Consider the following 12,306-nt stretch of genomic DNA (forward strand, 5'->3'; position numbering starts at 1 on the left):
GTTTTGATCATAATTTCTAATAATAGTCTGTAAAATACCCCATCATAGATTCAAGATCCTTGAAAGATTTGGTTGGCCTCATTTATTCTTCAAGCTAGGCGAACCATCACTTTTAAAGTTACAGAAGAGAGAAATTGTCAACCATCTGCAGAATAATATTAATTGTATTTAGTTTTAATTAATTTTAAAATTTGCTTAAATTAAGTTTCATTTTTGTCCATGCTTCATTTACTTTTTTGCCAGTTCTTGTCACTCAAAAGCCAAATGTGATTCTGAGCAGAAAAATTGTGTATCGTTCTGTTTTTACAATAATAAGGTTGTAAAATATTTTGGGTCGTAGTTAGGATTCACATGGCTCTTCCGTGTAATACACAGGCAAAACAACAACTAATTGATATGAAAAGTATTGGGGAGAAATTCATGCTCCAACTTTCAACAGATATATCTATTTTCTCTGTGCAAGAAACAGTACTTATGATCTAAGGCAGTTAAACATTTTAGTTCTTTTAAGTTTTCTATTTTCACTCTATTTCTGCCTATAAATGAAAGAACATGTTTTCTCTTTAGGAAACTCCATGTTTGGAACTGGAATTTGATTGGTTTAGCAGTCCTGTCAAATTTCCTGACATGTCAGTAATAGAAGAACATGCCAATTGGATTATTTCTCGAGAACAAGGATTTAACTACAACCATGCAGGGCTGGTGAGGACTTTTTTATTTTTCTTCCCTAGTTTTCTTGGGGCTAAAAACATGAACAATGAGCCACAGCAAACTTTTAGGTCCTTTGTGTATAGAAATATAGCTATCAACCTGCTCTTTAGGTACCAAAATAATATAGCAGTTGCTTTACATCTTCAAAATGCAAAATTCAAAATTATATAGTACTAATAGTATGAGTTCAGTGTTGTGACCTGATCTAACAAAATTGTAACTATCTGTATTCACCTGTTGGAGAAACCAAGTAAACTACTGTTTACCTGAGTCCTCACCTGACTGAAAACTCCAAACAGGCTCATTAATATTATTGCCCTCCTTTGGATAAAATTCCATATTAAGTCATTGAATATCTTTTATTTTAAATAAATTCATATTTTTTAAAAAAAATATGTGAAAGATTATTGATTTATGGAAAAAACCCACAGATTTTAGTTCGACAAATTATATCATAGTGGGAAAAAATGTTAAATCTTTCATGTCTATAATGTTGTATTTTTGAACCATTGGAGGAAATATCAAAACCTGTTTGAAGATCTCCTGAACTTCATGTACATTCTTTAGTGATGAACAAAGAAACACTTTTACCATTACAAACCTTTAAGACCCACGACAGAAATATTCCCAAGCACAGTTTTCCATCAGCTAGTTCAGAAGATAAAATAAGTCTTTTTGAGCACTTTTGGACACAAAAACATTTGAACACGGTGGTCATTTTATGAATGATTCTATGTATTCCTTTCTTCAACAGAGTAACAGAATAGCTAGAGATAATGAGTTAAGAGACAACGATAAAGAGCAGCTTCGGGCAATCTGTACTAGAGACCCCTTATCTGAAATAACTGAACAAGAAAAAGACTTCCTTTGGAGCCACAGGTATGACAACCAGCTTTTCAGTACGTAAATGATATTACAGAGCATAGCTGTGTCTATGGTCCTTAGATATGACCCAGCTGCCCCAACCTGGGTAGAGTTTATTGAATTTTTTAATATGGAGTTTTATTTCGATAAGCTGCCCAGAGTCACTATGAGTAAATTAGACAGCCATAACAATTTTCTTAATGAATAAGTAAACCTCCTAGACTGTACTGTAGGTAGGAATAGAAAATGTACTAGGGAGTAGCTTGTGCTATCTGCATTTGTTTAAGCAACATATTAGTCCTCTAAATATACAAGGTTCAGTTCCAGTTGGGAGATTATTCCTAAAGCATTAAATGTGTTAGGTGATCTAAATCTGTTTTACTTAAAACCACCAAGGTCTTTTGAGATTATATTGGTGACACTGATGTTATATATCTTTTCTGGATTATGGGCCCATGTCCTGCCTTAAGACTTACAAGGTATTCTTTTCATAGGCATTCTGCTGATATTCAAACAAACTTTATTTAAAAAAAAAATACGATCCTTAGTTTAATATATTATTTCATGTTTCATATGAATTTCATACAGAAGTAGTACATAGAATTATTTGTGCAATATACTTATCTTCATCTCCTTTTTCAGGCACTACTGTGTATCTATGCCAGAAATCCTACCTAAACTTCTTTTGTCTGTTAAATGGAATTCCAGGGATGAAGTAACCCAGGTAACAACTCTGTTGTTGAACAAAAGCCTTAAAAATGTCTTTATTAAGCAGGACTTTTAATGTTTCATTATAGTAGAATGCTATAATATTATATCTGATGCAATATGAGATAATATGATAAGCTTGTCTGGGGCTACTGGGCATATTGAGTAGGTAGAGCATCCACCTATTGGGGCACCATTAGCTACCAAGTACTATGAACTAAAAGGCAGTCATTATCTTATATCCTCTTACTGCCCTTCTAAAGATATCTGTTTGTCCACTGTTGGAAGCAGGGTATTAGCCTGAGAAGAATTTGGTCTGACTCAGAAGCTTGTTTTCATGACTGTAGGCATGATATTGCTCTCTTTACTATATCTCACACAGATGTACTGCTTGGTAAAAGATTGGCCTCAAATCAGGCCTGAGCAAGCAATGGAGCTTTTGGACTGCAATTATCCAGACCCAATGGTGCGAGCCTTTGCAATTCGGTGTTTGGAAAAATACTTGACAGATGACAAACTCTCTCAGTACTTGATTCAGCTGGTGCAGGTACTGTGTTCTGTTTGAATTCACTGTGCTTCTATCATATGTACAGGCATTCAAAAATTTATATAGTTAGATGAAATTTCCCGAGGACAGTATGACAGAACATTTCTCATGAAATTTTAAAAGTGATTCGGAATTACTGAGAGGAGAGCCAGGAAAAATATAATTGAAAAGAACTTTTATTGGCAGCTATATGAAACGTTATTGCTGCACAAGATACAAGCATCTACAGTTCACAATTAAGCATCATAAAAAAATGAAATAAAATCCTAAATCATTAGCCCACTCAATAACCAAACCCAATACCTGCTTAAGAGGTATCAGTCAGAAAACATAGTACAGGATGTCATCATTGAATGACTGCTTGTTCAGTGAAATTACGATGGTGCTAAATGAGGGGGATTATATCAGATCTTTGTAGTTGTTGCCATCACATTGTCCCCACTTCCATGTGTTCGTCATTCAGAAAATTTACAACAGGCTCAGAGTTGCATTGTTGCAGCTGGTTCCAATTACTATCATTAAGCAAGGACTACTTGTACACAAATAGCTATGCTGATGTCATCAGGGGTGTTCCAGCCTTGAAAATACTGATAATGCCAATCACAATTCAATTTCCCCATTATCTCTAGGTTCTGAAGTATGAACAGTACTTGGATAACCTCTTGGTAAGATTTTTACTCAAGAAGGCACTGACTAATCAGAGAATAGGACACTTCTTCTTTTGGCATTTAAAGTAAGTTTAGATTTTTTTATTTTTTTTATTTTTCAACTTTCTGAACTACCCATATCCCTTAAAGAGTATTACATTATAATACCTTTTATTATAAGGCAAGGAATCTAAGCTTAACTATCTTGTGAATAAGAAGCTTTTAAATAGTTTTAATTTTTTTAATGTTTTACATGGTTGAAAATATACTTGATAAACAAGACCTTCCAGTAATTCTTTTGGCTCTAAAATAAATGCAAAAAAGTTGATGATATTAAAGCATTATTATAACATAAAATTGAATGTGTTTATGAACATCTTTAGCAATCTGTATCATTACTTAAGATATTTTTATATTAGGTCTGAAATGCACAATAAAAATGTGAGCCAGAGGTTTGGTCTGCTCTTGGATTCCTACTGCCGAGCATGTGGAATGTACCTAAAACATCTGAGCCGGCAAGTGGAAGCTATGGAAAAATTGATTAACCTCACCGATATCCTTAAACAGGAGAAAAAGGATGAAACACAAAAGGTAAACTTATGCATGAGCCAAACAAGGTTTAAGATTGTGGTATGTTTTATGTTTTTATTTTATTATTTGATTTTCATACCGCCTTTATTATATTATAAGTAACTCAAGGTGGCGAACATGAGTAGCTCTCCTTCCTCCTCCTATATTCCCCACAACCTGTAAGGTGACTTAAAGAGAGTGACTAGCCCAGGGTCACCTAGCCAGCTTTCATGCCTAAGGTACGACTAGAACTCACAGATGCCTGGTTTCTAGGTCAGCACCTTAACTACTACACCAGTGTTTCCCAAACTTGACAATTTTAAGGCATGAGGACTTCAACTCCCAGAATTCCACAGCCAGCAATGCTGGCTGTGGAATTCTGAGAGTTGAAGTCCACATGCCTTAAAATTGTCAAGTTTGGGAAACACTGCACTACACCAATCTGGCTCTTAACTCTACATATTTAGAAAGCAGCGTGTGTAGAATTTGCTGTATTGTTTCCCCTTTGGAATGCTTCAAATACCATGCTGGTGTTTGTGCTAAAAGTAAAACTTTTGACACATATGGGACTGTCACTAAACTGCTGTCATTAAACAGGTACAGATGAAATTCCTTGTGGAGCAGATGAGGCGGCCAGACTTCATGGATGCTCTGCAGGGCTTCATATCTCCTCTCAATCCTGCTCATCAGCTTGGAACCCTGAGGTATTCTTTTCCTTCCCAAAAATTAGAGCCATAAATATGTACGTGGAATACGAACAATGGATGCTGAGGATGGTTATCGACACATGAGTTCTCAAAGTATGAGTTCCCTTTGTCTCCTTCATCCTGATTTGATCCTGTAACTCGTGGGATAAAGACTGTTGAGCTAAGGTGGCCCAAGAGAAATTTAAATTTATTGGCATGAAAAAACCAGTGGGAAACCTTAGAAAAAAATAACATGATGCAAAGTAATTGTTACATTTTGTAATAATGAGAGCATAACAAATGAATAAAAGCTGTGTGAAAAAATAAATAAAATAAAATATCTTTATTAGTTATTTCAAACAATGCAATGAAATATATAGAAGACTTCAAGAGTTAGAAAAAAGTAATCAGTGTGCTCCTTAACACCCAGGAAGAAGTAGTTTCCCCTTTTTGAGTCGGCATAGATGTCTTAGTGACCTAGAAAGAATATCTCATGATCTATTGGCCACCACGTTTCTGGTATCCTACTCAGATTTCATTTTTATTCCATGACTGGAGTTAGTTGGTTGTAGTTAAATCCTAAGGTCTACAAATTAAAACTGAAACTATACTGATAGGTTGTTAAACCTATCATTGCTAAGTTCTTTGAACCTATGCTTCTTAATTAGCTTTCTTGTATCTTTCCTATTACTAACTACTTATACATATGTCAATTGCAGTTGTTTTGTTTTGATTAGAAGTAAAAGTATGCAAAATATTTCAAATTTGAAATGTTTCAAACTTGGAAAAGTAAAGTCAGAAGAATCTGTTGCAACCTCATTTTACACTCATATATTGTACCTAAATAACATGCTTTATTTGGATTATCTACATTCAAGTCCATTTTTCATTTTGAGTCTCTATTTAAGAAGGAACGTTCCAAATAAAATTAATTCTGTATTAGTGCACCAATAAAACCAAATGGAAAACTAGTTTCAGTTGACACTGATACTTGCAAAATTGATCAAAGCTGAAGCCAGATCAAGTCAAACATGTGCCTTTATGTTCTGTGTTCTATAAAACTATTTCACTATAGCAGAGTATAACACTGTAACGTTGCAATAAATACACTTATATAAAATTAAATTGATCAAAGCATTAGCAATATATGATACTCTATTTAAAACTGTTTTATAAGTTTTGTTCTAATAAATTCTAAATTGCTCCAAAATCAAATTGGGTTAATCAGAAGGCAATCTCATGGTTTTATTTGCTTATTTTAATTAAGGAGAGCCTACTTCTTCAAAATAGCATCTCTGTGAATTATTATCCAACAAATGTTTCCATAGAGTCCAATTCAGTTTTTGGTTCATGCCATGAGTAGTGACACTGTTGTTTTAGACTGGATATGTTTTGTGGTTAAAACCAATTCACAGTTATACATTTTCATTTGTCCATGTTATAATTAGAGAATGATCATTAGAAGTAAAAAGTTAAATCTACTATACTTCTAAGGGATCTACAGAAAATTAATAATGTATGTCTACTCGAATACACACATGCTTAAACAGTTACCTATTTCTTTGTAGGCTTGAGGAATGCAGGATTATGTCTTCTGCCAAAAGGCCATTATGGCTTAATTGGGAAAACCCAGATATCATGTCTGAGCTGCTATTTCAGAACAATGAGATCATCTTTAAAAATGGGGATGGTAAAAAAAAAATATTTTTTTGTTGTAATTTCTGCTTTGTTGTTTTCATTATCCTGCCTGAAACACTTCAATTCAGAGTTTATATCCCAGCATAAATATTCATTTCACATGAATTTCTGTCCTTTGGACGCTCACACAGTTGTAGTCCCTATGCATCCCAGGATATATATCAGATTATTTTCTGAAGGTATTTATTTAACCTTCTAAATCCAAATTTATTCATGCTTGTTTAGCATAATGGTATCAGGTGAAGGTTTCACACAGAGCAGGAAGATAATCTTTTCTACCAGTTTATACTTATTGCATCCTATGTGAGAGACCTCTTTTCATTTTGAAAATAATATTGTAGCAATACTCCAAATTTCTTTTTTTAAAAAAACAGAAGAAGGAATTTGGTACTTTGTATCTGAACAATTGGTTTACAGAGAATTGAGATAGGATGAGAAATAGGTGAAGAGGGGAACTTTCAGCCAAGGGAACAATGCTACCAGCATAGTTGAACTTCCTCCTAAATGTTTGGGGATCTTACAGTGTTCTTGATGAAGCATTGGGTGGAATAGATGCTTTGTTCAACAGAGAAGCCGTTGCAGGGGCAGGGCTACTTGTTCCTGTTCTCTTTTACTCTGATCTAATAGTATCACGAAAGAAATACCTTTATCTGGTCAATGAAGTTATTTTCTTGAAATTGAAACTGACCATAATATTTGGTCATCTCTGCCTCTATCCCCCCATAGTGTCTATCACAAAGTTGGTAAATGTTATTCCGCAACTCAACATCCCTGGATTAAAAATTGGATTTTAACACCAGCTGGTTTAACACTCTTTAAAGTAATCTTAATAAAAAATACTGTACATTTGCTTATATTAAAAAAAACAAAGTTTTAAAAACTATATTCAGTTTTCTAAAATTCATCCTTTACATAATGCATTTTTTATCCAGACCTACGCCAGGATATGCTCACGCTTCAAATAATTCGAATTATGGAGAACATCTGGCAAAACCAAGGCCTTGATCTTAGGCAAGTATTCGTAAATTCTGCCAATAGTTCTATTTGTCTTTTTCCTTTCCGTTTCTGTCTAATAAAGAATGTGATCTTGATCAAGAGTTTGCAGCTAACTTTACATGACATCAACATTTATATGGCATTATCGATTTTGCAAATGTTTCAGATTTGTTTGCAGCCTCTTTCTTTGTGCATATTTTTTTTTTCATTCAAGCAGCTCAGGAAAGTATCACTGGTTTCTAATGTTGGTGTATCTCCATTGTACACATTTGTGAAAAACCCTGTTGGGCATACACAGTGGAATATTTCATAGGAAAGAACAGATCTTACCCTATACCACAAATTGTGTTTGAAACTTCTCTATTTCAAATATGACGTGAGTGGCTCATGTTTGAAATACAGAAATATATATATGCCTGAGCCCTTGGAACTATTTGCACAATTCTTTAAAATCTCTTAATGACAATATAACTCAACGATGGGTGTGACGTTAATTAGGTTGTATTAGAAAACCCAAACCTAGTTATTGCGTAGGGTTGTGTACCTATGCATTTTGTTTGATGGACATATTCATATACTAATATTTTGACCACTGTATTGGAAAACAAAAGCAAAAAGTGTCATGTTCCTTTTTTTGTAGGATGCTACCTTATGGATGCTTATCCATTGGTGATTGTGTGGGGCTTATTGAAGTTGTGAGAAATTCACATACAATCATGCAAATCCAATGCAAGGGTGGCCTTAAAGGTGCGCTGCAATTCAACAGCCACACATTACACCAGTGGCTCAAAGACAAGAACAAAGGGGAAATGTGAGTTGAATAACTAACCTTTTTTATTTTTATTTAAATCGTCTCTTCTTGATGGAGCTCATCACCTTAGCTTTTCCTTTGCTAAAAACATATTGTGCTCACAACCCAAGGACATTGAACATGTTAATAAGTATAGAACCCATTGGATGATTGGTTCTGATCATCCAGCTTCCTTGAGATGTGAAGTTAGGGTGATATAACACCATGCACAACCTTGTTATCTTCTGAAAAATCTTTCTGTAAATGTTACAGAAGCTCGGTTGCATTTATATGATAGATAGTATATTAATGGTGGGTGTTGGCAGCTGGAAAATGCCAAAATACTGTAAAAGTTGTTTTGGAGGATAGCTCAAAAAAGCTAGCACTGGAATCTATTATAATGATCTACAGCGTAGATATAATAAGGTTTGTTATTTCATCACCAAGTTATTGGACAGCAGGATTCCTTTGAAGTCTGCCAGTGTTGGAAGATTGCTGGACAAGTATAAACGCAAAGTGATTATTTTCTGTCAGTCTGTAAGAGATTTTTGTGATATCTTCTTGGTTGTGTTTTCATAAGTAAAGCAATTTTTCTTTTTCCTTTGATACTCAATATAGTGTACATACGATTTTGCACTGTCTATATTTTGTTAACTTAGAAATCATGCTGTTAATACTTTAATTGAAAATGAACCTTGAAAATCTTCAAAAATAAAAAACTTTCTCCTTTGCCAAAAATGTTTGTAAGATTATTACAAGATAGCTACAACAATTAATAATTATTCTACATTATTTGACACATCCAAAATAACAAAGTAGTCTTTACCCAAACTAACATTTTTATCTTTCCTAGGTATGATCCAGCTATCGATTTGTTTACTCGGTCATGTGCTGGCTATTGTGTAGCTACTTTTATATTGGGAATTGGTGATCGTCATAATAGCAATATTATGGTAAAAGATGATGGACAGGTAAAAATATTTAAAATATGTTCTCTTTCAGTATCTTTATTTACGGGGTGCAATTATTGTCATGTTTTCTATCTTGGAGATATATTTTGTGCATCTATTGAGGATCCTATAGACATGTATCCTATGTTCTTTGCATTGTAGAAACCTTTAGCTATAGTAACATTCACATGAGACACAAGCAAAGAAACTTAGACCTTAGCACTACAAATGTGACCTGAGAACGTTCTTTAGAATTTACCCAATATTTTTCATTTCACTGGAAACTTCATTGTTTTGTGGAAATCTTCCCCCACCGCATAGTTAAGGTTTTCCAAACAAACCTCTAATAAATGCCAGAGTTCTCTAATACATTTTGAAGAGCACTAATGTATATAGAATTGTTTTGTACCCTGGCATATAGATTGAAACATCTGAGCAGATATAACAGAATAAAAGAGTTGGAAGGGACCTTGGGGGTCTTCTAGTCCAACCCCTTGCTCAGGCAGGAAGCCCTATACTATTTCAGACAAATGGTTGTCCAGTCTCTTTTTAAAAACTTCCCATGTAGGAGCATTCACTATTTCTGGAAGCAAGTTGTTCCACTGATTAATTGTTCTCACTGTCAAGTAATTTCTCCTTAGTTCTAGGTTGCTTCTCTCCTTGATTAGTTCCCATCTGTTGCTTCTTGTCCTGGCTTCAGGTGCTTTGGAAAATAAGTTGACCCCCTCTTCTTTGTAGCAGCCCCTCAAATATTGGAAGACTGCTATCATGTCACCCCTAGTCCTCTTTTTTTTATTAAACTAGACATATCCAATTCCAGCAACCGTTCCTCATATGTTTTAGACTCCAGCCCCCTTATGATCTTTCTCGCTCTTCTCTGCAAATTAACATTTGCTCTTTCTTCATATTAGTAACAATCTGAAATATATTCTCCACAGCTATTTCACATTGATTTTGGACACTTTTTGGATCACAAAAAGAAGAAGTTTGGTTACAAACGGGAGCGTGTGCCATTTGTCTTAACACAAGATTTCTTAATAGTGATTAGTAAAGGAGCACAAGAATGTACCAAAACAAGAGAATTTGAAAGGTGAGTAACCTGTAATAAAAATGCTATTTGATCTGACCATATTTAGTGTTGCAGGGCAGTAGAACAACATGAAATTATGTTTTATAGAGAAAATGGAATTTGAGTTGCCTTGAGTTTTCCTGAATAAAACCTTATGCATTAGGTAGCAGCAACAATTTGGGCCAGTTAAGCTTTTTAGAAAATAATTCAGTTAAGCTTTTTAGAAAATAATTACATATGCCTGTGAGGCGCTGTTGTTACTGTAATAGAGAAAAGCAGGCTAGAAGCCAAAGGGCAACAGTCTACTATATGATCACAGAGAGATTACCACAAAACAATGTTACCAAATACTGAAGGTGCTGACTCACATCCTCCTTATCTTTCAGTTCACTGCACTTTGCCTTACATGTGGCTGTCCTTGAAGGGAATTCAAAAGTTTAGCTATCACAAGAATATTTGGCATAATACAGTTGCCCTTACTTTGTGGGAAATTGACATAATTGAAGCTGTTGGTGATTTATGGTTTAGGTCCTTCATGTTTTTAGGATCATCTTCTCCAAGCAGAACCTGCTCACTCTAAATCAGTGTTTCTCAACCTTGACAATTTTAAGGCATGTGGAATTCTGGGAGTTGAAGTCCACATGCCTTAAAATTGTCAAGGTTGAGAAACACTGCTCTAAATAATTTAGCTAGAGAGGAGTATTTGTAGTACAGGTACCCACTACTCAAGGGAAATTGGGGCCCAGAAGATGACTTCCTCAGTGGCAGCCCCTTCAACGTAGAACGGCTTTCCCCTGAAAACAGATTAGGCATGACCTTCTTATTCTTTAGAAAATAACAAGGTTCTGTTGTACATTCTTTTGGAAAGCAACAATTTTTAATTTGGCATAGCAACCGAGATATTTTCATTTCATATATTTTATATGTCTTCTTAATGTTGTAAGCCACATAAACAACATAGAAATTTGATAAAGTGGACCACAACCTACTACTAGGTAAGATAGAAAAATGTGGGTTAGACAGAATCACCACCAGATGGATTCATAACTGGCTGACCAACCACATTCAACATGTAGTCCTCAATGGAATGGCATCTATATAGAGCAGTGGTGACGAACCTATGGCACGGGTGCCAGAGGCGGCACTCAGAGCCCTCTCTGTGGGCACGCGCTCCGTCGCCCCAGTCCTAGGCCTTCAGCTGGGTTTTATAAAACCTTTTCGCTTTAGGCCTCTGCCACCGTGTGCAAAAAAAAAAAAAAAGTTCAGTCAATTTCAACTTCTCGCAGGAAAAAAAAAGATCTTGCAAAGTTGGAATTGATTGATTGAACTTTTTAGTCCCACCCAGTCTGCCATTACCACCGCAGCCATGCCCACCCAATGGGCCACACCCAGCCAAAGGGCCACACGCACCCAGCACCCAACGATGCATAAGTGGGTTTTGGGTTGCAGTTTGGGCACTTAGTCTCTTAAAGGTTCGCCATCACTGATATAGAGGGAAGTATGCAATGGGGTACCCCAAGGCTCTGTTTTAGGCCCAATACTCTTCAACTTCTTTATCAATGATTTGGATGAGGGGATAGATGGGGAACTCATCAAATTTGCAGATGACACCAAGCTGGAGCCAACACTCCAGAAGATAGGCTCAAGATACAGAAGGATCTTGACAGACTTGAACATTGGGCATTATCTAATAAAATGGAATTTAATGCTGAAAAAAGTAAGGTTCTACATTTAGGCAAGAAAAACCAAATGCACAGGTACAAGTGGTACCTGGCTCAATAGTAGTAATTGTGAGATGGATCTTGCAGTCCTTGTATTAGCTTTTTTGGTTGCTGATTTGTGAAAAATAAAAAGCAATGCATCTACTGAAACAAGTTAAAATGTGAATAAAGCCTCCTTCCTCTTTCTTCAGAAGAAGTGCTAGTCTCAGTTAGGGATTTCTCCTTACAGGGTATGAAAGAGGAACCAGATCCTGGAAAACTCTCAGCCTAAGATTCTACATTTAGGCAAGAAAAACCAAATGCACAGGTATAATAGATACCTTGCTCAATAGTAGTAACTGTGAGAGGG

The 12,306-nt window shown here is 35.3% G+C and overlaps 1 protein-coding gene across 3 annotated transcripts in view; it reads left to right on the forward strand.

Moving 5' to 3' along the window:
* PIK3CA (phosphatidylinositol-4,5-bisphosphate 3-kinase catalytic subunit alpha) overlaps positions 1-12,306 on the forward strand; it is a 46,665-nt gene that overhangs the window by 26,680 nt on the left and 7,679 nt on the right. For all 3 annotated transcript variants that reach the window (XM_039355419.1, XM_039355417.1, XM_039355416.1), the window contains 12 exons: positions 568-702; positions 1,466-1,590; positions 2,218-2,299; positions 2,666-2,830; positions 3,460-3,563; positions 3,897-4,068; positions 4,645-4,751; positions 6,302-6,423; positions 7,364-7,442; positions 8,068-8,238; positions 9,071-9,188; positions 10,106-10,257. In XM_039355419.1, the coding sequence (XP_039211353.1) occupies positions 568-702; positions 1,466-1,590; positions 2,218-2,299; positions 2,666-2,830; positions 3,460-3,563; positions 3,897-4,068; positions 4,645-4,751; positions 6,302-6,423; positions 7,364-7,442; positions 8,068-8,238; positions 9,071-9,188; positions 10,106-10,257 (1,532 nt within the window). The remainder of the gene's footprint in view (positions 1-567; positions 703-1,465; positions 1,591-2,217; positions 2,300-2,665; positions 2,831-3,459; positions 3,564-3,896; positions 4,069-4,644; positions 4,752-6,301; positions 6,424-7,363; positions 7,443-8,067; positions 8,239-9,070; positions 9,189-10,105; positions 10,258-12,306) is intronic.

The sequence above is a fragment of the Crotalus tigris genome, unplaced genomic scaffold (assembly GCF_016545835.1).
Source record: "Crotalus tigris isolate CLP2741 ecotype Arizona unplaced genomic scaffold, ASM1654583v1 scf7180000018690.2240587, whole genome shotgun sequence".
Lineage (NCBI taxonomy): Eukaryota > Metazoa > Chordata > Lepidosauria > Squamata > Viperidae > Crotalus > Crotalus tigris.